Genomic DNA, 27459 nt, shown 5'->3' with positions numbered 1-27459 from the left:
GAATTTTATAAATGTTACTCAAATATATATGTTCTATCAAACTATGAACAACAGTGATAAGCAGTTCTGCTGAGATAGAGACATTTCTTACTTTTTGTGTGTCACTGTTCTCCACTGCCCTTATCTAATCTTATACTTGGTTAACCTCATGCTGCCCCAACCCCCCTACTTACAATGTATGAAACTGAAAGTGAAAATGTGTTGCAAATTCTTAGTAGTAAAGCTCCTCCTCTAGACTAGATGTTTACTAGGTGTGCGTCTTCCAAGCATCTCACAGCTGCTACTCAGAAGAGGAAGACTGTAAGAAGTATTATCCTTTCAACAAACTTTGCATCAGTTAACTGTGAGTACATAAGGAATAACAGTATTACTGACCACTATATCAGTTGTACGGCCTGGCAATTTTGTATAATTGTTTTTAGGAAAAACAATTGTCATTTGGATTGTGAATACAGACTTAAAAACCTGAGAATGTCAAAGAAGCGTCACATTAAATCAGCTGTATTTGAACATTTCACATCACTCAAGATAGAAAACATTATGTCTGTCAGTGTATGACAAATGATCCAGATGAAAACAAATGCTGTGAAGCCAAGATCAGTGCATATTCAGGCAAAGATAAAAATGCTCCTACCAGAGCTTCTAATCTAAAGAGACATTTACAGCGCTTTCATCCAGAAGTACTGAAAGCAGTGGATGAGAGACTGAATCCAAACCAATGAACGAGTGCCCAGCTCTTCCAGCCAAACAAAGGAGCAGAGAACTTTGCAGCCATCAGTTGCAAGATATTTTGTCAGTGACAAAGTTACTGTGACAATGACAGTAGATACATTTAAAAAACAGATCATAGAGCTTGTTGTAAAGGATAGTGTGCCTATTTCATTATTTTCACGACCAGCTTTTATGTGTCTGAATGGGGAAATGGCCCGCAAGCTTGGTGTTTCTCTGGAGAGAGAGTGTATTAGAAAATTAGTCATCGAAGAAGCTTTTAAACAAAAGGAAGAACTTAAAAAAACTCTCAAGGGACGCTTTCTGTTTCTTAAAATGGATGCCTGCACACGTCACAGAGTGAACTATTTTGCCATCAATGTCTGATTTGTTTGTGACAAAAATGAAATAGTTACCAAGACATTGGCAGTAAAAGACACCAAAGCTTATCACACCAGTGAGTTTCTCCAGGTCTTGGTGGAAAAGGTTCTGCAAGTCTATGAACTTAAAAAAGACCAAGTTCTTTCTGTCGTAACTGACAATGCTTCAAATATGATAAGTACTATTAAGCTAATGAATGAGAGTAATGATGGTGACCAGCAGCTAGAAGAACATTCTGGGTCCACAGACACAGAAATGTTTGAAATAGAGGAACACAGTATTGTAACTGAGGAGCAAACTGAAGTTGCTTCAGATGAACAGCAACATGATAGTTTAGATGATCTTGTTGAAACTGTGTCAATACGTTCTTTCATTCATCACATGCGCTGTGTTGTGCATACGCTACAGCTGGCTATAAGAGACAGTCTGCAAGAAGGACATGCTGCTGCACTGATTGGGAAGGTGAGAAAATTGGCTACTGTTGCCAGAACCCCTAAAGTTGACTCAATTTTGAAGAGACGTGCTGGAAAAGGGGCAATTATTGATCAAGCCACACGATGGGGCAGTACTTAATGATTCAGCGCTTGGTTGAACTGAAAACCTTTCTTGTAGACATGGCTAACCCTCAACTGACGCTAAATGAAAGTCAGTGGAATCAGGTGACTGAGCTGGAAAAATTGCTAGAGCACCCATTTACAGTGACTAAAAAATTACAAGCAGAGGACTTAACTCCAGGTATTTTCTTAAAGGAGTGGAAGAACCTGATGTTTCGCCTGTCCCAAAGAGGAGGGTTAATTGCAAGTGGCATTGCTACATCAATGAAACGGAGAGAGGAGCTACTATTACAAAATAACATTCTTTTGGCAGCTGTTTATGTAGACCCAATGCATCGGATTCTTCTAGATGATCAACAGCTAACAAAGGAAAAGAAGCTCTGTTTGAAATAGCAGTAAGGATGAAAGGGTTGCAGAACAGTCAGGAGGAACAAGAAGAATTTGGTCGTCCTGCCACATCTTCACCCTCATCAACTGATGAAGAATTTAATTTAGAAAAATATTTGGATCACAAGGACCGTGCAAAGCGTTCCCGCATAGAAGAAGAGTCATCCCCATCAAAGAACACAGCCAATACATTTCAGCAGAATATTTCATGTGCACTAAAAGAAATTGAGAAATTTGACCGTTCATCAAAAATAACAGTGCAACAAGCGTTTCCGCTGTATCCTGAAATTGTCAGAGATGTTGCCCAAGTGGTTACTGCTTTGCCACCAACCCAAGTTAGTATAGAGAGGTTGTTCTCTGCTCTCAAAATAATTAGATCAGATTTGAGGGCATCCATGAAGGAGGATCTGACAGAGGCAATACTTTTTCTGAGGACAAATTTATAGATTTATTCTTATTAACTGCATAATAATGTTTATTGCATATTTACTTACAAGAGTTTATAAAAGTTTATAAAAGTTATTTGCTATATTCTAATTATATTCTAATAAATATGGTTTTTGCTCTAAGTGGTCTGATTGCTTATATGATGGTTAGAAACTGAATAAGCACGATGTTAATATTTTACAACAGTAAATTTATTGTTATGAATTGGCCATTTATGAAGGAGTCGGAGTCAGAACCTGATAAAATCCAGGAGTCGGAGTCGCAACTGTGGCTTATCGACTCCACAGCCCTGGCCTCCACGTGCCTGTATGACCTCCCTACAATACCTGGGCATGCTCCTGATGAGGCAGCCAATGGTCTCCTGAGGGATCTCCTCCCAGACCTGGACTAAAGCATCCGCCAACTCCTGGACAGTCTGCTGTGCAACGTGATGTTGATGGATGGTGAGAAACATGATGTCCCAGATGTGTTCAGTTGGATTCAGGTCTGGGGTACGGGCGGGCCAGTCCATAGCTTCAATGCCTTCATTTTGCAGGAACTGCTGACACACTCCAGCCACATGAGGTCTGGCATTGTCCTGCATTAGGAGGAACCCAGGGTCAACCGCACCAGCATATGGTCTCACAAGGGTCTGAGGATCTCATCTCGGTACCTGATGGCAGTCAGGCTACCTCTGGTGAGCATATGGAGGGTTGTGCGGCCCTCCAAAGAAAAGCCACCCCACACCATTACTGACCCACTGCCAAACCGGTCATGCTGAAGGATGTTGCAGGTAGCAGATCCCTCTCCAGGGCGTTTCCAGACTCTGTCACGTGCTCAGTGTGAACCTGCTTTCATCTGTGAAGAGCACAGGGTGCCAGTGGCGAATTTGCCAATCCTGGTGTTCTGTGGCAAATGCCAAGTGTCCTGCACAACCCCCATCTGTGGACAATGGGCACTCGGACCATCCTCATGGAGTCGGTTTCTAACCGTTTGTGCAGACACATGCACGTTGTGGCCTGCTGGAGGTCATTTTGCAGGGCTCTGGCAGTGCTCCTCCTTTTCCTCCTTGCACAAAGGGTGAGGTAGCAGTCCTGCTGCTGGGTTGTTGCCCTCCTACGGCCCCCTCCACGTCTCCTGGTGTACTGGCCTGTCTCCTGATAGCGCATACAGCCTTTGGACACTACGCTGACAGACACAGCAAACCTTCTTGCCACAGCTCGCATTGATGTGCCATCCTGGATGAGCTACACTACCTGAGCCACTTGTGTGGGTTGTAGAGTCCGTCTCATGCTATCACGAGTGTGACAGCACAACCAACATTCAAAAGTGACCAAACCATCAGCCAGAAAGCATTGGTACTGAGATGTGGTCCATTGGTCCCCACCTGCAGAACCACTCCTTTTTTGAGTGTCTTGATAATTGCCAATAATTTCCATCTGTTGTCTACTCCATTTACATAACAGCATGTGAAATTGATTGTCAAACAGCGTTGCTTCTTAAGTGGACAGTTTGATTTCACAGAAGCTTGATTTACTTGGAGTTATGTTCTGTTGTTTGTGTTCCCTTTATTTTTTTGAGCAGTGTATATACAAATATATCTATCCAGATATATCTATAGATAGATGTATGCATCTATAGATCTATCTATATGTAGATCTGTCTATCCATCTCATCTATCAGTCTGTGTGTGTGATGGAGTGTGGGTTGGACAAATGTAAAAGAGGAGGTTGGGCAATAGTGACATCACAAATCTTTTTTTTTTTTGTTCAATAATACTTTATTTAGCTTTCAAAAATGCATTAAAAACTGCATCAAAAAATGCATTGAAACCGCATCAAAAACTGCATCAAAGCCTGAATCAAAATCGTGCAAAAACCACACCAAAAACTGCATCAAAACCACGCAAAAACCACACTAAAAACTGCACCAAAAAAAGCACCAAAATCCGGACCAAAAACTGCATAAAAAATGCATCAAAATCTGAATCAAAATCGTGCAAAAACTGCACCAAAAACTGAATCAAAGCCGCACCAAAAACTGCATCAAAAACGCATCAACTGCACCATAACTGCGCATAAAAACCGCACCAAAAACGCATAAAAACCGCGCAAAAACGCACCAAAAACTGCACCTAAACCACGCAAAAACGCACCAAAAGCGCAACAAAACCACCAAAACGTGGATCAAAATTGCGCAAAAACGCATCAAAACCACGCAAAAACCGCACCAAAAAGTGCATCAAAAACCGCATCAAAACAGTGCAAAAAATGTGCAAAAACGCATTAAAAACACAGCTGCGTTTTCTGCCAGGAGATGCAGATTTTGTGCAGAAAATTGTGCACCAAAATCTGCAACTTGTGCACACAGCCTAAAACTGACCTGCCGTTATGATTCTCCAGGTCATTACAAGTTCATTTATTTTTTATCTAAGTGGTGAAAAAAAAATTCCAAACTTTGCTAAAAATAAATAAATAAATAATTGTGCCATTTTCCGATACCCATAGCGTCTCCATTTTTCGTGATCTGGGGTTGGGCGAGGGCTTATTTTTTGAGTGCCAAGCTGATGTTTTTAATGATACCACTTTTGTGCAGATACGTTCTTTTTATTGCCCGTTATTGTATTTTAATGCAATGTCTCGGCGACCAAAAAAGCATAATTTTGGTTTTTGATTTTCTTTCTCGCTACGCCATTTAGCTATCATGTAAACTTTTTTTTTTTTAACTGAAAACAGCTGACATGTTGCGGCTTTGATGTGGGCTCACCGCCGGAGCCCATCTCAAAGTGGGGGATGCTGCCAACTGACGTACTGTTCTGTCAGCTGGCAGAAAAGAGTTAATGAACAATATGTATCAGTTAAAAAAATAAATAAATGAAAAAAAAAAAAAAAAGGCATGGGCTCCTGTGCAATTTTCTGTGCCAGAGGGGGAAAGCCGATGGCCAGGCCAATATTTGTATCTTGGGAAGGGGGTAATACCCATGGCCCCTCTCTAGGCTATGAATATCAGCCCGCAGCTGTCTGCGTAAGCCTTTATTGGCTATTAAACTAGGGTGACCCCCCAAAAAAATGATGTGGGGTCCCCCTATATTTTATAGCCAGAAAGGCTATAGTAGTGAAAGGGATAAAAAAAAAATTAAAGACACAGCCAGAAAAAAGTTTTTTAATATTCTTAATTTCACCATACTCGATCGCCTGCAAAAAAATTAAAATAATAAACCAACTGTATACTACCTGTCCGCCATAGTCCATTTAATAACGAATGTGCCACGACGATCTCCCCTATAGAACAGTGACATCTGGTGATGTCACTGCTCTATAGGCCTCCAGGGACACACTGACAGGAGACAGTGGCTCCTGCAGTGCATCACTGAAGAGGTTACCTCAGTTCAGGGTCTCACTTTATGGCAATGCTCCGTGTGAATTTTCCCACACAGCAGTGCCAGAAGTGAGACTAGGGACTATTTTCTCTCAGGGGCATAGGAATACATTGTGGGGAATACAGTGCGGAAGGATACCTTCCATCATTGTATTCCTGGAGAGCGGTCACATCAGCTGATGCTGCTGCTGCTCTCCACGGGAGATTATCATGGGACACTCGTTTTAATTGGATATCTGCGGATCAGGGAGTATAGTGTTTATTATTTTAATATTTTTTACAGGTGACCCTGGCTTCGGGGATCAAGGTGACAAGGTGATGGTGAGTATGTACTCTATGTTATATGTCCTGTATGTCTGTATGTTGTATGTCTGTATGTATGTTGTATGTCTGTATGTATGTTGTATGTCTGTATGTATGTTGTATGTCTGTATGCATGTTGTATGTCTGTATGCATGTTGTATGTCTGTATGCATGTTGTATGTCTGTATGCATGTTGTATGTCTGTATGCATGTTGTATGTCTGTATGCATGTTGTTTGTCTGTATGCATGTTGTTTGTCTGTATGCATGTTGTATGTCTGTATGCATGTTGTACGTCTATGTAGTACGTTGTATGTATGTATTTTGTGTGTCTGTATGTATGTTGTATGTCTGTATATGTTTTTTTTTGTTTTTTTTTACATTCAACACATTAGCCGGATGATGGGACTACTACTGTCCCATCATTGGCTAATGTGTCACTCACTGTCACTGTAGCAGGCATAGCCCGGTGGGACTTGTAGTCCCATTGGACGATGCCTGCACACAGAGAGACACACACACCAATGACCTCCCCGCCCGAAGCAGACCCCAGCACGGCCAGCGGACCCACCGCACACACCCGCAGACCCCAGCACCGCCTGGCGCCCGCACATCCCAGCGCAGCCCCACCGCACCGCCTGGCGCCCGCACATCCTGGCGCAGCCACGCAGACCCCTCGTGCCCGCCTATCCCAGCACAGCCTGCACATCCCAGCCTGACCCTGCCCGCACATCTCAGCAGCCCCCAGCACCGCCCACAGGCCAGTCACTCTTGATGAGTGACCGCTGTCTGTGGAGGCTGGGTCACTCCTACTGATGACGTCACGTCAAATCCTAGAGTCTGAAAATTGACGTGACGTCGGCGGAAATTAGCGGCGGCTGCAGCCTGGGGGTCACGTGACTCGGACTCAGCTGCCGGCATAGCGTCGCTCACAGGCAAAAAAGGCAACACAAGGTATTTACAAAATTCATTAGGGGCCCCGGGGGGATACATTGGGGGTTAATTGAAAGTAGAGGACAACCCCTTTAAAGAAAAAAAAAAATAACATGTAAACTTGTTATTGCTGTTGGACTGACCTGGAGAATCATGTTTTCAGGTCTCTTTTACCATACAGTTAAAACAAAACTGAATGAACCTACTGGAAATTCATTTTTTTGTTTAATTTTTAAAAATTTTTGTTATACTACTTGGATTTTTTCCCCTCATTTTTTTCAGTGTATTGTATGGTTAAATCAATGGTGCCATTCAAAACTACAGCATGCCACGTGCATAACAAACTCTCATGCGGCTATATTGAAGAGGCGTTTTTGGTAATTTATAGTTCTTGGAAAAAATGAGTGCAAAAATGAAATTGTACGGTCCTTAAAGGGTTAAACAAAAATCCACCTGTCTCATCATGAAAGTTACTAATCTACCAATTTTAGATGGTGATACCAAGTTCTTACAGAAGAAATCCAGGTTCCCATTACCCTCTCAGTTTCAGTGGTAGCATAATCTTCTGTTGAGATGTGCATAGAAACATCTGGCCCTCAACCTTGTGATTCAACCTTTTTCTTGTCTTGCAGCCTTTGGGGTCAAGATGAAATACTCTATGGGTCATCAAACCGATTCACTGAGGATTGGTGAAGAAAAGAACACCACTGATGTGATACTAGACCTTACTCTGGAAATTATGTACCTGCTGACTGGAGAGGTGAGAGATTCTTCACATAAAAGGATGACCTTTACAAAGCATGGAGGGCATTTAGTATACAATAGTTTCCTTTCTAATTTAGAATTATGAACCTGTAAAGAAATTGGGTAAGCGGTGGCAGCCACATGTTTCCAGCAGATGGAGCATGCCACAAAGTCCCCTTATGCTGCCTTCATCCTGCTTACTGATAAATGAAAGAAACAATGAGCAGAAGATCTTAGAACTCACCAGTAAGATCATTGAGATGCTGACTGGAGAGGTGAGCTCTGCTGGGACGTTATACCGTAACATATGGGATAATATATGTGGATAATGACTGTATCATTGTACATCAGGTTCCTGTAAGGTGTCAGGATGTCACCATCTATTTCTCCATGGAGGAGTGGGAATATTTAGAAGGACACAAGGATCTGTACAAGGACATCATGATGGAGAAAGACTTGTCTCTTTTCTCAGAGGGTAAAAGAAGAGTTCACTTTTCGAGGTTACAGATACACCCATCAACTGATCATCATTTACACATGGTGACTAAATAAACTGTATATGTTTCCTTCAGATAGAACCAGTAAGAGAAAGCTACTAAAAAAATGTTCAAGTCCTAATAATTTCCAGGATTGCCCAGAGGAAAATCACAATATCCCAGAGGATCCTCAGGTAATTGGCATTTCCAGATACCAAGCATTATTACACATTACAGCTGGTGTTTTCCCGATGTAGGCAGTGTTGACATATAAAAATGATATGCTATGAATGTCTGATAGATTGGAGGATCTTAGTTCTGGAGATGTGACCTGCACCTATGTCCTATCTGGTTCAATAATGTGCCAACTGTGAATGGAATTGTGGCTGGATATGCCCTCTCTCGCTTCAGTTTTGTGGAAGTTCAAAAATGACCAAATAAAAGTGCTCAAATTCTTTTCCTATAGAAAGTGAGTTAAGAGAGTATGTATATGCAATTCACCAGGAGGGATGGTTGTCTCTGGTTGGAACCCACTTCTATTAGGATGGTGACTGGAATGGAGTCCTTGTCCCATGACAATGACTACATACTTAGGAAAAGTACAATGGAACATTCTTCAATGTGGGTGGTGAATTCAATAGGAGATCACCACCCCACCTCCTCAGCTGACTGGTGAGGCAGGTAAAGCACCCTCTACAGTATAAACAATTAGGTGTCAGGACCACCTCTATGGACCCATATATACAGTGGGTACGGAAAGTATTCAGACCCCTTTAATTTTTCACTCTTTGTTTCATTGCAGCCATTTGATAAATTCAAAAAAAGTTCATTTTTTGTCTCATTAATGTACACTCTGCACCCCATTTTGACTGAAAAAAACAAACGTAGAAATTTTTGCATATTTATTAAAAAAAGAAAAACTGAAATATCACATGGTCATAACTATTCAGACCCTCATATTTAAGTCACATGCTGTCCATTTCCTTGTGATCGTCCTTGAGATGGTTCTGCTCCTTCATTGGAGTCCAGCTGTGTTTTAATTAAACTGATAGGACTTGAGTTGGAAAGGCACACACCTGTCTATATAAGACCTCACAGCTCACAGTGCATGTCAGACCAAATGAGAATCATGAGGTCAAAGGAACTGGCCAAGGAGCTCAGAGACAGAATTGTGGCAAGGCACAGATCTGGCCAAGGTTACAACAGATTTTCCGCAGTACTCAAGGTTCCTATGAGCACAGTGGCCTCCATAATCCTTAGGCTGCCGTCACACTAGCAGTATTTGGTCACTATTTCACATCAGTATTTGTAAGCCAAAACCAGGAGTGGAACAATTAGAGGAAAAGTATAATAGAAACATATGCACCACTTCTGCATTTATCACCCACTCCTGGTTTTGGCTTACAAATACTGATGTAAAATACTGACCAAATACTGCTAGTGTGACGGCAGCCTTAAATGGAAGAAGTTTGGGACCATTAGAAGTCTTCCTAGACCTGGCCGTCCAACCAAACTGAACAATCGTGGGAGAAGAGCCTTGGTGAGAGAGGTAAAGAATCCTAAGATCACTGTGGCTGAGCTCCAGAGATGCAGTTGGGAGATGGGAGAAAGTTCCACAAAAGTCAACTATCACTGCAGCCCTCCACCAGTCGGGCCTTTATGGCAGAGTGATGCGACGGAAGCCTCTCCTCAGTGCAAGACATATGAGAGCCTGTATAGAGTTTGATAAAAAAAAACACATGAAGGACTCCCAGTCTATGAGAAATAAGACCCTCTGGTCTGATGAGATGAAGATAGACCTTTTTGGTGATAATTCTAAGCGGTATGTGTGGAGAAAATGAGGCACAGCTCATCACATGCCCAATACAATCCCAACAGTGAAACATGGTAGTGGCAGCATCATGCTATGGGGGTGTTTTTCAGCTGCAGGGACAGGACGACTGATTGACATTGAAGGAAACATGAATGCGGCCAAGTACAGAGAGATCCTAGATGAAAACCTCTTCCAGGGTGCTTTTAACCTCAGACTTGGCCAAAGGTTCACCTTCCAACAAGACAATGACCCTAAGCACAGAACTAAAATAACAAAGGAGTGGCTTCAGAACAACTCTGTGACTATTCTTGCAGAGCCCTGACTTAAACTCAATTGAAACTGAAAATGGCTGTCCATCAACGTTCACCATCCAACCTGACGGAACTGGAGAGGATCTGCAAGGAAGAATGGCGGAGGATCCCCAAATCCAGGAGTGAAAAACTTGTTGCATCATTCCCAAGAAGACTCATGGCTGTACTAGCTCAAAAGGGGTGCTTCGACTCAAAACTGAGCAAAAGGTCTGAATACTTATGACCACATATTTCAGTTTTTCTTTTTTAATACATTTGCAAAAATTTCTACATTGCTGTGTTTTTTTTTCAGTCAAGATGGGGTGCAGACTGTACATTAATGAGAAAAAAATGAACTTTTTTGAATTTACCAAATGGCTGCAATGAAGCAGAGTGAAAAATTTAAAGGGGTCTGAATACTTTCCGTACCCACTGTATAACTGAGGTTAAACAATTACATGTCTTTTTAGGATGAAGACTTGATCAAGATTAAGGTTGAAAATCTAGATGAAGAGGAGATGGATGATCAGCAGTATAATGCTGAAGTTTGTACAGATATCAATACAGGTAAATATTTCCGAGTAAAGCCAATATAAGGCAAACCCGATGCAACTTTTATATAGCACTGTATCTGTGATTTTCATTCTCGTCAGAATAGAGAACCATAATCCCACACTACTGACAAGGCGCAGGCACACAAAACACTGTCTGCAGATGAGACCCTTGTTTGGCTGATATGCTTAGTCATGTTTGAAGTTAAAAACTGAAATAATATGTGCAATAGGGTTTTATCCCAGTGACAGCGGGGAGACCTAGGGCAATGCTACTCACTTTGTATGGTTGTGCGACCGCAACCAGTAAAAATGCAGACCCACAAAAGATATAAATGGCATTGAAAGGGTTAATTTTGCGCTACCCGTAGACTGGGGATTAAAGATAAATGGTATCCAGAAATGCAGTTTGTCAATGCATTCTGTTTAATCCTGTATCCATGCATGAGCTGAGCGTAGCCATTAACTGTGCCGATGCTGGGGAAGCCGTCACTATGGGAACATTGCACGGCTGCTGACACTTAAGAGATATGGGTGGGATCATCTTCACCTTCCACTCACACAGTGGAGCAAAAAGCAGATTTGGGCATTGTGTGGATTTTTTTTTGGTTTTTACTCTTGTAAAGAGGATATGCAGTTTTATGTTTCTTTTTGTTTAATTAGAGAACTGGAGTCTGAGGTCATTTACTGCTCTGTCTGTCAGTATAAGGCTGCGAGTCATCAGCGTTTTAAAAAAATGTATGTGTGTGTGGTATATGTATACACGCACTCTAATACTTAGCTACTTATAATAATAGACACTGCCTACAAATGTACTCCCCCACCTTATAATGTTTATATATATATATATATATTTATTAGGGTGTTTCATTTTGAATGGTAAAAATTTAAATGTCAAATTTTTGCAGACTTTGCTTACGCCCCGAGTCTCACTAATGTAAAAAGTATATATGCCAATTTTCAAGATGATCGAACTATGTTTAGAGGTTGCACACTTTTATCAGTTTAATAAAAGCACGCAAAAAAAAACAGATTTTCAATGTTAAGTATTTTTTATTAGAAATTCAAACAATTAAAAACTTAGAATAATAGTGACAATAAACAGTAACATTGATAGGCAATATCATACGTATTAAATGATTTACACTAATGTGCTGTGAAAGATGCAACTCCTTTTGTTCGCTTGGTGACGGCTTTTCTATGATACTCGACAACTCTTAACAAGAACTGTTTCGGTTGTTCGTCTGATTGAATTATTAAACTTCTTTATCAGAGAAATGCCCCTTTCTGTGGTGTCACTCACCACCTTAAGAGCATTGATGGAGCTTCTTAGTGTATCACTGCAATATTCTTCTACATCGTGGATCCCAAAATTCAATTGAAAGTAACAAAATCGCTGAGGTCTTTTCCTTCTTCAAAAACTAGTTTTTACCTTCCAACTGTTTCAGCTCCTTTTTCTTTGCAGGTTTTATTCTTAAATTTTCAAACATTTTATCCTTCTCAGCCTGACTGATACGTTCATCCAAAAATGCCAATCCTATGTTCGTTTCTGACAGATACCAAATGTGACTCTTAGCCACTGTGAGGGCACTTTCTCTGACATCTTTATCTGGATAATATTGCAAAAGCTGTAGCATCTCCAAATCATTCTTTGGAGCCGATCGACTTACAACTGCCTCGTGCCAAAAGCGGACATATATTAGACAGACAAAGCGCACTACTTTTCTTATTCCATTCAATTCGGTATTAGAAATATGCAATTGTTTAGTGAATAGCACAATTTTGAGTACATATATGGCCTTTGCCATCCACCTTGCTTCAGTCAGAGTCCCTGGAACCCTAAATTCGAAATAGTTTTCATCCCAGCCTCCAAGATATAGAAATGATAGTTCTAATAGCTCTTTGTAATCTTCTCTTGGATGACTGCCATCTTGCAAGACATTGTTGAGGTAGTCCACTATTTTCACACGTTGTTCTTCTAGAAAACCTTGAATGGGATTTTCTTCATCTAACATCGTGAAATAGGACTTCTTATCAACTGAATTCGACTGATTTTGGAACTTTTGGAAAATCTGGATGTCAGGACAACTTGATGGGATGTTACAACAGTTACCAAACACTCCTTTCAAGATTAATTCGTGGGTGTGGTGGCAGCCAGCCAACCACAACAATGGTCTCCCAAATTCAGTTTCAATTCTGATACATGCTCCTTGGTTCATTCCTGTATTAGATGCAGTTGTATCGAAAAATATACCAATGATAAGGTCACGTAGCGCGAATCGGTCCACCTCCTGAATAACAACTTCAACCATTAGCTCACCAGTACCTTTCTGGGCAACAGGTACGCCAAGCAAATGCTCAAAATCTTTTCCAGTTTCAAGAACAGCAGCTCTATCTTCTAGAGTTTTGACACTCCCTCAGGCAAGAATTCACTATCCCAATGTAAGATTAAATAAGGAGGATTTTCAAACAGTGACTTTTCCATGTTCTCAGCCATTTGTCTTCTGTTAATCGCCCGAGCTCGGAAACCGGTAGATGGAGATATGGAAATGCATGAAACATCGAGACCAAGGCTTTTTGCAATTGCAATAAATGAAGTACTTGCTTGTCGAATGGAGAGTTGTTCGCGATCCCATGTAACCCGTGAGTGTGTGATCAAGAGGTTTTAATCTACGACCTGCACAAGATTTTTTCACTGGTGGTGCAGAAAATTTGTCCTCTTCGTGAATTGATGATGATGGAGATGAGACTGAGTGTTCCACTGTTCATTTTGACGATTTCTTTATAATGTTTCTCCTTGTATGCCTCCTTTTTTTTCTGCATTTATTTTCTTCTTTTTAGTTTGTGAGGCAAGAACCTTATCTACACCACTCATTGACAAACTCATATAATCCTCTCTTTGTGACACAAGGAATGCTTTATCGTCTTCTAGTACGCTATTCATGGAGATCACATTTTGCCTGGCAATATCAAATAGCTCAACAAGATCACCTTTCCAAATCTGCAGCTTCATATTTACTTTGTCAATGTTTCTTGATTTCTCTTTACCCAGATGTTGATATTCCTTGTATAACTTCTGTATACGAGTTCGGATATTCTCCTCTGTCATGACAGGGATACTTGCTTTCTTCCACACTTCCTTTGGTTTAATACTTGTGGATTTAGCAGCACACGAGAGTGTTTCTTTTATTTCCTTGTGATGGTAAATAAAAACTAAAAGCACGTGTTCTTTGGAAGGGAGTTGAGCTCCCAAAAATTCACTACCAGGCACCTTTTCAAGTAACCAAATTCCCTTTCTAGTACTCTTTTTCAGTTAAACTACCCGCAAAACATAATAGAAACACAACATACACATTAGTGTGATGTCAATGATACATTTTCATGAATTTCGGTACTTTCAGATAAAAGTGATCAAAGTGTGCAACCTCTAAATATTAATTGATTTTGCTAAAATTTTTTACATGGATCTTTTAGATGACTTAGACCAAGGATTCAAGCAAAGTCATATGAAAATCATAACTTCGGAAAAATGAAACACCCTAATATATATATATATATATATATATATATATATATATATATATATATATATATATATATATATATATATATATATAATATGTACGTACATATGTGTAAAATAAATCCCACAAAATACCTAGGAAGTTAACATGTTGATACTTTTGGCAAATAAATCCACATTTTTGTTCTTCTTTAGCCCCTTCCTGACACTTGCAGTACATGTACGTCATGATCGAGAGGGACTTTCTAACCAATGCAGTACATGTACGATATGGCGATCTCCCGCTCACAGGGGGTTGGCTCCGGCAATCGCCGAGGATTTCGGCTGATTCTGACAGCTGACACCCAGCTCTCAGTGCCACGAGCGGTGCCCACAACTCTGCCGGGACTTTAACCACCTAAATGCTGCAATGCCTCTCTGCCCTTGGATTGGGGCTCCCGCGACGTCATCTCAGGGTCCCGAGCGTTGCTATGGTGATCTGATGTAGTCATGACAACATCCAGGTCACCGGGCACAGTGCGGAGAGCATGATCTAACTAACTTGTGTCTACAGCACTGGCAAGGTTGTAAGATATAGCAATGCTCTTGCATTACTATGCCATGTAAGTGCGATCAGACTGCAGAAAGTGAAAGTCCCATAGTAGGAATAAGTAAAAAAAAAAGTGGAGAAAGTGAAAATTTTTTTTTCCAAAATATATATATTTTTTTTTTAAAAATCACAATCATTAAAAAACAATATTGTACCCATTAATAAATATTATTATGAAAAAACAATTAAAAGTACATATATTTGGTATCGCCACATCCGGAACAATCCGACCTATAAAACTGTTCCAGTACTTAACCCCTTTATTGAACAATGTAAAAAACAAATAAAATAAATAAAAACAAGGAAAAGGCCAATGATTTATCATGAAACCGCCAAACAAAAAGTGGAATAAAACGTGATAAAAAAAATGTAAATAAAAATGGTATTGCTGCAACTGTCTACAAAAATAATAATTTTTCTCTATAAAATAGTTTTTACTGTGTAAAAGCACCAAAACAAAAAAAGATATAAATATGATATCGCTGTAATCATGCTGACATAAAGAATAAAGCTGCCTTCTCAATTTTACCACACGTGGAACGGCATTAAAAAAAAAAAAAAAAGCAATTCCTGTGTTGGTTTTTGATTATCCTGTCTCCCAAAAAACGGAATAGGATAAAAAAAAAGTCATGAACCCGAAAATGGTACCAATAAATACGTCAACTCGTCCCGCAAAACACAGTCCCTCACATGACTTTGTCAGCAGAAATCTGGAAAAATAAATTATAGCTCTCAAAATATGGTGATGAAAAACGAGTTTTTGAAAACAAAAAAACACAAACATCTTTTATTGTGTGACAGCAACCAAACAGAAAAACTCTATATAAATCTGGTATCACTGTAATCGCACCGACCTGAAGAATAAAGTCGCCTAATCACATATACCGCACAAGGAACTGCATAAGATAAATAAAACCAATTCTTCACCTGCTGTTGATTTTTTTTTTCATTCTGCCTCCCAAAGGTCACAGTAAGGCTCGGCGCACATTTATCCTGCGCTGAGCGCTTGCACCGAGGTTTCCGTGTAAATCTCTGAAATGCGTGATTCAGACGGAACCTCTGGTGGAAGATTCCCTATAATGAGGCAGATGGAGGCACTGTGGACGCTGTCTGACTTGTGATCCATCTTTTTATTAACAATACATAAAAGTGCCTTCAGCCACAGTTTTCTGCACCTCTGGGGAAAAAAAGGACACCGCTGAACAGTGGCCAGACGGAGGCCAGAGTAACTCTGCTGCCTCATTATAGGGAATGGATCCCCCACGGGTTTCATCTGAATTACATCACTCAGAGATTTAAAGGGAAGGGAAACCCCGATGTAAGTGCTCAGCGTAGAGCACAGGATAAATGTTATCCAAATTGTTACGTAAAATGTTTGTAATAACAGCTTTAAGTCAATCCACAAAAAAAGCAAATCCCCACTCAGGTCTGTCATCTGTTAACAGAAATATAGGGGGTTTCCACGTTACTGGTAACACAAAAGCTCTGGAAAAGCTAAATGGCCCTCGCCCACCAAAAGAAATCCAGCAATTTCTGTGCTCTCAAATCCAATTGCCCCCCTTACCTTTTGAGCCGCAGTGTGCCTAATCTACATTTAGCGTCCACATGTTTGGCATTTCTGTAGCAATGACAGCCCGTCTAATTTACGGGTGCATGAGCTCGGCACAACTTACTGGTCACTACAACCTACTGGTCACTACAACGGCAGTTTGCAATTTTCACTCAGCAACATCTCCTGCTGTTTGTTTCTAGAAAACGCTCATGGAGTCAAAATCGTCATCACACCTATAAATAAATTCCCAAAGGGGTATAATTTTCAAAATCGGATAACTTGAGGGTGGGATTCTGCTCTTCTAACACTGAGGGCTCTGTATATGGAGTCCGCAAACTATTAGGGTATGTGCACACGTTGCGGATTACTGTGCGGATTTTTCCGGACTGATTTTGGTAATTCCGCAGGTAAACTGCACTGTGGATTTCCTGCGGAATTACCACAGATTTACCGCAATTGATATGCTGCGGAATAAACAATGCTACGTTTCCACGAGTTTTTTTCCGCAGCATGTGCACGGCGGATTTTGTTTTCCATAGGTTTACATGGTACTGTAAACTCAGGGAAAACTGCTGCGAATCCGCAACGTGTGCACATACCCTTATAGAAAATTCTGCGCTCCAGGTTGCCTCATGTATAACAGTACTGCTTAGCCATACGGCGAAACTCGGGAGGGATAAAGCACTAATTGGCAATCCACGTATGGGGTAATTCCACGTACAGCAGAAATTGTGGGACAAAATTTTTGTGTAATTTTTACCCATTTTCCCATGTGAAAATGTAAAATCAGGGGCTCAAACAAAATGTACCGTATTTTATTTAGTCGCCATGACCGCAATAAACGAGAGAGGGGATCCGCCCTTCAGGGACAGGAAACCTACAGAGATAAAAAGGCGGCACCTCTCTCCCGCATCAGTTGGTTTCCTGTCCCTGACAGGGGACCCTGCAGACATACCTTTTTGAAGAAGGTGAAGATAGAAGAATTGGACCCAGATCCGACACACCGATACAGGAGGCGGGAGCTCCCCTTCCTCGGTGCTGATCGAAGTTCTGGAGGTGCCACACCACAGAGGGCTGTGGGGGTAGGCAGCAGCAGAGCAGAAGCAGCCTTCAGGGGGAGTGCTGTCTTTTCGGTGTCCCATCGTCACTGGTACGGGTGAGTATTGTATGGGAGGCCTTATCTTCCGGGACTGCACGCGCCGGCGTTTCCTTCTGACCAGGGGCTGAATATCTATGACAGGCGGCGTTCTGGGAGCAGCGGGGCGCATCGGAAGTGACGTGCGAGAAGGCACATGCGCAGTGAAGTCGCGACGGTAAATATGGCGGCGCCCTTTAGAATAACAGCAGAATCTGGGGGCGGCGTGGTCGGCATTCTGGGAGTAGCGGGGCGCATCGGAAGTGATGCGCGAGAAAGGTGCGGGGCCTGGCGCGTCAGTGGGCGATGACGCGCAGCGCATGCGCAGTAAAGTTGCGCCGGAAAATATGGCTGCGCCCTTTAGATTAATGACAAAAAAACTGGGCGCTAAGCGGTTTTCCTTTTTTTATCGCAGGGGGCCGGATAGTTGGGATAAGGGAGCAGTGTTTGGCTCGGCGAGCGGAGTAGGTGCCGACGGTGGTGTGGTCTCATGGGGGAGGGGCCTCCCATATACCGAGTACCTGGCAGTTCACCAGGATTGGCCTGCTGACCCCATCCGGGGGAGGTACCTAAAGGGGCCGGCTACTTAAACATTTGGTTTAGGCTACCACATGCTTCCTATCCATGTTATAATGGACTCTCAGGAGCAGGAACCATTGCAGTCGGAGCAGCAGTGTCAATCCTTGGAGAAGCCCCAATCAGTGAGCAACCAGCGGCGATCTAGTGGCAGTAGTCGTCCTGGAGGTGAAAGAACTAATCAAAGTTCTAAAGCCGGAAAATCCTCAAGCCGTGAGGACGTTACATCGGCTGAGAGGGTCCCCCCGCAATCTACGGTACCACTCGGTTACTATAGGGGTAAGTGATCGCCGAGAAAGTTCAGTTAGTGATGTGTATCTCCCCTTATTTCCCTCTCTCCGTATCCATCAGGGAAAAAAGCGGTACTCTAAATCTAAACACAAAGAATGTGCGGAATGTGGAATTCCTCTTCCGGCCAGAGTCCTACAGTGGGATGTATTGTACAATACTCGTCTGTTAGAGGGCCACCTGGATAGTACCTTTTCCTTGTCCGTTGTCTCTATTCAGTCCTTACGTTGGTTACACACTCCAAACCTGCGTAGAGGTGTTTCCTGGATAAACCATATATCTCGAGTGGTGACCACAGATGCTAGCCCCAGGGGATGGGGAGCACATATGGGTGATATGTGGGTCCAGGGGGTTTGGTCACATTCCGAACAAAGTTTGTCCTCTAACCTTAAAGAGTTATTGGCAGTAGAACGAGCTCTGAGCCATTTCCCTATGTCCTTACAGGGCCATCACGTCAGGCTATTCTCAGACAATCAGGTAACTGTAGCTTACATTAACCATCAGGGGGGAACCCGATCCAGATCTTTAATGGAAGTGGCGGGTCGTATCTTACACATAGCCGAAACTCATCTACTGTCACTCACATCGCTTCATATAAAGGGAAAACACAACATTATGGCTGATTACCTAAGTCGCAGAAAACTCGGACAAGGAGATTGGGTTCTCAATCAGACCATCTTCGACCAGATCACACTTCTTTGGGAGTGCCCAGATATAGACCTCTTCGCCAGCAAAGAGAACAAAAAGTGTCACCGGTTTTGCTCCCTAAACCCCAGAGACAATCCGTACGTGGTGGATGCCCTCCTAATTCCATGGCAGTTCAATATGGCCTATGCCTTTCCCCCATTGAACTTAATCCCGATTGTTCTGAGGAAGATTCGGGAGGACAGAGCTCGAGTAATCCTGATAGCGCCGTTCTGGCCCAGGAGGCCGTGGTTTCCATGGCTGAGGAAAATGTCCATTTCTCAGCCTTGGATTCTCCCAGATCTCCCAAACCTCCTCTCACAGGGTCCAATTCTCCATCCACGAGTGTCCAATTTACATCTGACGGCGTGGGATTTGAAGGGTCATTACTAAGAAAAAGGGTTTTTTCACAGGGTCTTATTAATACTCTATTAAAAAGCAGGAAGGTTTCCACGACAAATATTTATGTTAGAGTCTGGAAAAAATTCATGACTGTTTCAGGATCAGAGATGGGTCAATAAGTCAGTATTACTAAGGTTCTGGAGTTCCTGCAGAGAGGTCTAGAGATGGGTCTAGCTATAAGCACCCTTAGAGTTCATGTATCGGCTTTAGGGGCTTTGTACAATTGTAATTTAGCTAACAATTATTGGATTGCTAGATTTATCAAAGCAGCGGCTAGATCAAGACCAATTATTAAGAAAAGACTGGCCCCATGGGACTTAAACTTGTTACTTACAGCTTTGACTGAAGCCTCCTTTGAGCCTATAGAATCTGCTCCTATAAAAGTCCTGTCCTTTAAAAACAGCTCTTTTGGTTGCTCTCACATCTGCGAGGAGAGTTAGTGACTTACAGGCTCTCTCTAGACAGCCTCCATACATTCAGTTTAAAGAAGATAGGGTAGTATTAAGAACTGATCCCCTCTATCTTCCGAAGGTAGCGTCAAAGTTCCACAGACTTCAGGAAATAAATCTCCCCACTTTTTGTCCTAATCCTAAAAATCAAAAAGAACTCAAACTCCATTCGTTAGATGTCAAAAGATGTCTACTTAGGTATATATCTTTAACAGACCCCTGGAAAAAAGGTAATTCTTTATTCATATCCTTTCAGGGAGTCAGGAAAGGGTTTAGGGTGTCCAAAAACACCTTAGGTAGATGGATTAGGGAAGCGATTTCTTTGTCTTATTCAGCAGGTGGCCTAGAAGTCCCGGAAGGCATAAGAGCTCATTCCACTCGGGCCATGGCGACTTCCTGGGCAGAAAAGTCGGAGGTGTCCATTGAGGATATATGTAAGGCGGCCACATGGTCATCTCCATCTACTTTCTTTAAGCATTATAGATTAGATCTGGGTGGCTCCAACGATCTCACTTTTGGTAGAAGAGTGCTGGAAGCAGTAGTCCCTCCCTAAGACTCTTTTATCTGTAATTCTCTCGTTTAGTTCTGTCATGGCGACTGAATAAATACTCCTGCTACTTACCGGTAGCGGTGTTTTTCAGGAGCCCATGACAGCACTCCTATATTCCCTCCCTTTCTACTGATATGGCTTATCACCACTTATTTATATAAATTTTTTAAGTTTAGTCACAGGGTGATTTGTGTAAATTATTTATGTGCTACTAAACAAGGAGGTCCTCTCATGCTCTGTAATCCAACTGATGCGGGAGAGAGGTGCCGCCCTTTTATCTCTGTAGGTTTCCTGTCCCTGAAGGGCGGATCCTCTCTCGTTTAGTGCTGTCATGGGCTCCTGAAAAACACCGCTACCGGTAAGTAGCTTGAGTATTTTCGAATTATAAGACACACTTTTGTTCCCCTAAATTTTGGGGGAAAGTAGAGGGTGCGTCTTACAATCCGAATCTGTGTGCTGTGCTGTAGAGAATGGGGGGTGGGGGGCGGCTCAGGAGTAGTGACAGGGTGCTGGTGTGGGCTGGTTGTGGGCTGCAGACAGCGAGAGGTCATGTGCTCCCGCTCATTAGCCTCACGTAATATTCACTGCACCTGCTGTCCATCACCTTGCTGCTGAAGCCGCGCCGAGTTGGTTAACAGGGGCCTGCACTCCCCCCATCATGAATATGCCCCCCTGTCACTCTATACGCTCCCTGCTGGCACACACATGGCCCCTCGGTCACTATATGCCCCCTGCTGGCACGCACATGGTAAAATAACAAATACTTAACTCACCTTCCAATGATGGCTCCGTGCCCCTAGCTCCCGTGGCTCTTCCTGTGTTTTGTGCCGACATCCGATTGGCACAGCACAGTGATGTCATCACTGTGTGCCCTGGTCAGATGTTCAGATGCCCAGGAAGCGCAACCGAGGAGCTGGGAGCACGGAGTCATCATCGGAAGGCGAATTAAGTATTTTATCATGTGCGTGCCAGCAGGGGGGCATATAGTGACCCGGGGGGCCATGTGCGTGCCAGCAGGGGGGGCATATAGTGACGGGGGGCCATGTGCATGCCAGCAGGGGGGCATATAGAGAGAGGGGGGCCATGTGCTTGCCAGCAGGGGAGCATATAGTGACCGCAGTGGGCCATATCCAGGATGGGATGGGGGGCTATGTGCTAATGTTCCAGCAGCACAGGGGGGGCAGCGTGCCAGCAGCACAGGGGGGCAGCGTGCCAGCAGCACAGGGGGAGCCATGTGGCAGGGTGGGGGTTATATAGATACCAGGATGAGAGACATATATATGATTTGTAAAACGGACACTGGCATTATAAAACAGACCCCCATTTAACATAAAAAAAATATTTATTTTCTATTTGAACTAGATGGACTTAAAGTCTTCCCTCAACCTTAATAACTATGTAACTATTTTTCTTCATAAAATTAGGAGGTGCGTCTTATAAGCAAAAAATATGGTAATTTTTCTTCACTGCCCAATGGTATAAAATTCTGTGACATACCAGTGGTTTTAATATAATCATTGCACCTCTAGTTTAATTAAATGGGGGTGTAGTTTGTAAAATGTGGTCATATATGGGGGCTCTTCTGGCACCTCAGCTCTGCCAATGTGACATGGCACTCTCAAATCATTCCACCAATATCTGAACTCCTATATCGTGCTTCTTCCCTCCTGTGCTTTTGCACTGCCTGAAAAGTAATTTTCAACCACATATGGGGTATCTGTGTACTCAGGAAAAATTGGACAACAAATGTTGTGGTCTATTTTCTCCTGCTATCCTTGTGAAAATGAAAATCTTTGGGGCTAAAACAGCAGTTTTGTGGGATTTTTCTTTTGTTTATTTTCATAGATGAAGGTTGTAAAATTCTGTTAAGCACCTGGCGGTTCAAGGTGCTCACTACACATCTAGATAAGTTCCTTGAGGCGTCTAGTTTCCAAAATTGGGTCACTTGTGGGGGTTTCCCACTGTTTAGGCACATCAAGGGCTCTTCAAACAATATATGTCGTCCACTGATTCCAGCAAATTTTGTGTTCAAACTGGCGCTCTTTACCTTCCGAGCTCGGTCATGTGTCCAAACAGTACTTTTCCCCTACATATGGAGTATCTGCGTCCTCAAAAAAAATTGCACAAAACATTTTGGGGTCCATTTTCTTCCGTAACCCTTGTGAAAATTAAAGAAATTTAGGTCTGAAGAAAAAATTTTTGTGGCAAAATGTTAAATGTTCATTTTTTTCCTTCAACATTACAAAAATTCCTGTGAAGCACCTGAAGGGTTAATAAACTTCTTGACTGTGGTTTTGAGCACCTTTAGGGGTTCAGTTTTTTGAATGGTGTGAATTTGTGGTATTTTCTGTCATATAGGCCCTCAAAGTCAAGTCTTTTTAAATGTGATGTGGTCCCTAAGAAAAAAAAAAATGGTTTTGTAAATTTTGTTGGAAAAAAATAGTAATCACTGGTCAACTTTTAACCCTTCTAGCTTCCTAAGAAAAAAAAATGTGTTTCAAAAATTGTGTTAATGTACAATAGACACGTGGAAAATGTGATTTATTAACTATTTTTATGTGACCTAACCCTGGTTTAAGGGCATAAAAATGGAAAGTTTGAAAATTATAAAATTTTTGCCAAATTTCCGACTTTGCACTAATAAACATTAGCAAAGAAATTTTACCACCATCATGAAGTACAATATGTTACGAAAAAAAGCAGTCTCATAGTGACACTGGTCAGAATTGTAAAATATCATTTGGTTAGGAAGGTGAACAAAGGCTTCGGGGTGAAAGGGGTTTTCCCATGAACAAAAGTTAATTTTAATTAATAGATCTTGGAATAATAATAAGTTCTACAATTGGATGTGTTTAGTTTCAACAATTTTATTGCAGATATTATCAGAACAACATGAATAACATGGAATATGAAGTACAAGGATCCCCTCGCAGGGGGAAGTATATCAATGTAAATAATATTAATACAATATCCTTGACTTAATAAAAGAACAAATGGAGAAGAAAATACAACAAACAAAGCAAAAAAAAAAAAAGGAAGGAATGCAAAACCTTGGGTAATAGCTTTGGGGGTTATGTTGACATACTCTATAATTCGTGTAGGATGCAAGTCCTAGTCATCAATTAGAAGTATCCATGTTTTAATGTATACAGATAGTGACATTATTCTGGAAAAGTCGCCATCAGTCTGAGTCTGGATCCATGGGTCCCAAATACCTCGGAAAATTTGAAGAGAGTCGGATGTGGTGGCTTCTATTTTTTCATATAGCATAATTCAATTTATCCATTTTTTTTCACCTGGGTTATCGATAAAGTATTGGTTTTCCATTGCCCAGCTATGTGAATTGGATGTGTTTAAATAAAATGCTCCAGTGCTGAGATCTTATAAAAGTGCCCTTGCTGTGTACTATGTAATGTCTGTGTTTGATCATGCAGGAATATGATCTGATCATACCACATTTGTTCTTTAATCGAAAAAGGAGGTAATCCAGTTCCTTTAAAATCCATCATTTATTGAAGCAAAACTATAAAATCCAGCATCATATCATACAGCTTAAGTGTCCCCAGCTTCCCCAGGGATATGAATAAGAGCCACTAAGCTCGAAACGCGTCTGCTTATGGTTCCCTGGGGAAGCTGCTGACACTTATGCTGTATGAGATGATGCTGGATTTTAAAGGAACAAAGAGCTGGATTACCTCCTTTTTCGATTACTAATCCTGTTGCACTACAGATTCCATGCTCTGGTTCCTGGACATCTAAGGGGTGAGCTGACCTTTTTTTCTCTTATTTCTTTACTTCTTTTAACATATACAATTCTGGAAATTATTATTCAAAGATCTATTGGTGTTTTGCCAAGTTTCTAACACTAAGGTTCGGATACGGCTTTAAAGAAGGCGATATAATGCAATTTTATTTCAATGAAGAAAATTAAAGGAATAGTATGATTGCGTACACTTTTGTATATTTTAACATACAAAGGTTAAGTACATATAAAGATTAAATGCATATAATGATTAAGTACATATTAAAGATTAACTACATATACTCACATCACCACCAAGAGGCTTTTAAACATTATCTGTTTGTAATATCAGAGAAGCATGCACCAAGACAGAACCCCTGGGAAATTCACAACACTGTACGGGCGTCCCCACTTATGCAAGTATCACTTCACTGTACACGTGTACAGGTACACAAGTTTTTGCTTCTATCTCAGTCATGCTTCTCTGGCCTTATATAGCGATTTACACCTTGTAACTCTGGTTTTACCCTGCCCGTCCAGTGGCCAGCTTTCAAGATAAGATGAAACATAGATACCAGGCAAACATCAAGCGATGAGAAAAGCCCACAAGGTTTAGATAAAACCACCACAGACAGAGATTAGATAAGCCTTCATGTTTTACTAAAACAAACCAGAATCATAGAACTGTTTGTGAGGTGAAGGCTTTAAGACAATAAGTAAACAGTTCTCAAGATTGTGTCACTATGAGCATTGTCTGTCTGTAAATGTATGACCAGCGATGTTGCTTTGTAATGGTCTGTATGCATTCTGTATTTTTCAATATGGACTCAAAATATCCATTTTTATATTCACACTGCAATTGGTTAAAATGAATTTTTGTTCGTGGGAAAACCTCTTTTAACCCCTTCATGACCGTGGGATTTTTCGTTTTCCCGTGTTCGTTTTTCGCTCCCCTCCTTCCCAGAGCCATAACTTTTTTATTTTTCCGTCAATTTGGCCATGTGAGGGCTTATTTTTTGCGGGACGAGTTGTACTTTTGAACGACATCATTGGTTTTACCATGTCGTGTACTAGAAAACGGTAAACAAAATTCCAATTTTCTCGTTATGCCGTTTAGCGATCAGGTTAATGCTTTTTTTCTGTTGATAGATCGTGCGATTCTGAACGTGGCGATACCAAATATGTGTAGATTTGATTTTTTTTTATTAATTTATTTTGATTTCGGCGAAAGGGGGGTGATTTCAATTTTTTATATTTTTTTTATTTTTTTCACATTTTTTTTAACTTTTGCCATGCTTCAATAGCCTCCATGGGAGGCTAGAAGCAGGCACAGCACGATCGGCTCTGCTACATAGCAGCGATCTGCTGTTCGCTGCTATGTAGTAGAAAATCAGGTGTGCTGTGAGCGCCGACCACAGGGTAGCGCTCACAGCTACCAGCGATCAGTAACCATAGAGGTCTCAAGGACCTCTATGGTTACAATGGAGAAGCATCGCCGACCTCCGATCATGTGACGGGGGTCGGCGATGCCGTCATTTCCGGACGCCCTGCCGGATGCGGTAGTTAAATGCCGCTGTCTGCGTTTGACAGCGGCATTTAACTAGTTAATAGCGGCGGGTGAACCGCGATTTCACCCGCCGCTATTGCGGGCACATGTCAGCTGTTCAAAACAGCTGACATGTCCCGGCTTTGATGCTGGCTCACCGCGGAGCACTGCATCAAAGCAGGGGAGCTGACATCGGACGTACTATCCCGTCCGATGTCAGTAAGGGGTTAAAGGAATTGTCTCGTTTTTCATTTGTAACTTTTCATCTGAGTCAAAATTGAGATTTGTTACATCTATATGGCTGCCATGTAATTATACATTTATATATGCAGAAAGTGAATACAGTTTATTCTAAATTGTCTTTCATTTTATTTCCTGTAGATGAACTCATGATCAATACTTGGGAGAGTCGGTTTGGACAATATCCAGAAGTTGAAGATGTGAACAACTCAAAGCAAAACTCCATTACTTCGAATATACACCCAGCCCTTCATGGCCTACATTGTTCATTTGACCCCACTACACATAGACGTTTTTCCACTAATTCGGATCAAGTGGCTGCACAGAGTTCCGCTCACATTGACAATACGATATATACAAGTTTAGATTCTCATAATGACTTTTTGCTGGGAAAACATGATCATATATGCCTTGAATGTGGTCGATGTTTTGGACAAAGATCTAACCTTGTCAATCATCTCAAGACACACACAGGGGAGAAGCCATTTCTATGTTCTCAGTGTGGAAAAGGATTTGCCAAGAAGTCAAATCTTCTAGAACATCAGCGAGTTCACACAGGGGAAAAGCCGTTTGTATGTCCTCATTGTGGCAAGAGTTTTGCCCAGAAGTCCAATCTCCTCGGACATCTTCGGGTTCACACAGGGGAGAAGCCATTTCCATGTTCTGAATGTGGAAAATGTTTTAAAAATAAATCTCATTTGGTGGAGCATCGGAGAATTCACACTGGGGAGAAGCCGTACCCTTGTTCGGAGTGTGGGAAAGGTTTCACAAACAAGTCCAGACTACTTGAACACCTTAGAATCCATACGGGTGAAAAACCATTTTCATGTTCACTATGTGGAAAATGTTTTACAAAGAAATCAAATTTGGTTATCCATCAGAGAAGTCGCAATCATTTATGATAACAGGAGCCTTCGTTTTTCTGTTTGTATTTGTAAAATAAAATGATGGAACATATATTTAAAATATTTTTTTAGGAGATTTTTGTATCTGTAGAAATTATGCAATATTGAGGATTTTTGGAAAAAATGCCACTATAGGTTTTTTTTTTCCATGAAATGCTAAAAATTGATTCAGCAGAAAGATGTTCAACAGCTTTCTTCAGATTTCTCAGGTTTTTTTCTTATTTCTAATTCTAGCTTTGGCTCAAAAGACTGCAGTGTTGTTTTTTTTCTTAGACAACCTAGGTGTAAAACCATAGAGCTCCTGCTTTTTCACTTCCCCTGGATGGATGTGATTC

General features: G+C 41.5%; 2 protein-coding genes across 3 annotated transcripts in view; one reads left to right on the top strand and one right to left on the bottom strand.

Moving 5' to 3' along the window:
* Positions 1 to 16876, bottom strand: part of LOC143764854 (uncharacterized) — a 112728-nt gene extending 95852 nt beyond the window's left edge. Inside the window, exon 1 of the mRNA XM_077250886.1 lies at positions 16620 to 16876. The gene's annotated coding sequence lies outside the window, so the exon portion shown is untranslated. The remainder of the gene's footprint in view (positions 1 to 16619) is intronic.
* Positions 1 to 27185, top strand: part of LOC143764859 (gastrula zinc finger protein XlCGF66.1-like) — a 41847-nt gene extending 14662 nt beyond the window's left edge. For both annotated transcript variants that reach the window (XM_077250908.1, XM_077250909.1), the window contains 6 exons: positions 7702 to 7829; positions 7912 to 8088; positions 8165 to 8288; positions 8386 to 8483; positions 10863 to 10959; positions 26361 to 27185. In XM_077250908.1, coding sequence (XP_077107023.1) covers positions 7716 to 7829; positions 7912 to 8088; positions 8165 to 8288; positions 8386 to 8483; positions 10863 to 10959; positions 26361 to 27121 — 1371 coding nt within the window. In that variant the 5' untranslated portion in view covers positions 7702 to 7715 and the 3' untranslated portion in view covers positions 27122 to 27185. The remainder of the gene's footprint in view (positions 1 to 7701; positions 7830 to 7911; positions 8089 to 8164; positions 8289 to 8385; positions 8484 to 10862; positions 10960 to 26360) is intronic.
* Positions 27186 to 27459: the final 274 nt, after the last annotated feature.

The sequence above is a fragment of the Ranitomeya variabilis genome, chromosome 4, assembly GCF_051348905.1.
Source record: "Ranitomeya variabilis isolate aRanVar5 chromosome 4, aRanVar5.hap1, whole genome shotgun sequence".
NCBI lineage: Eukaryota > Metazoa > Chordata > Amphibia > Anura > Dendrobatidae > Ranitomeya > Ranitomeya variabilis.
Note: the sequence above shows the minus strand (reverse complement) of the source record. Positions and strands in the feature narration are given on the sequence as shown.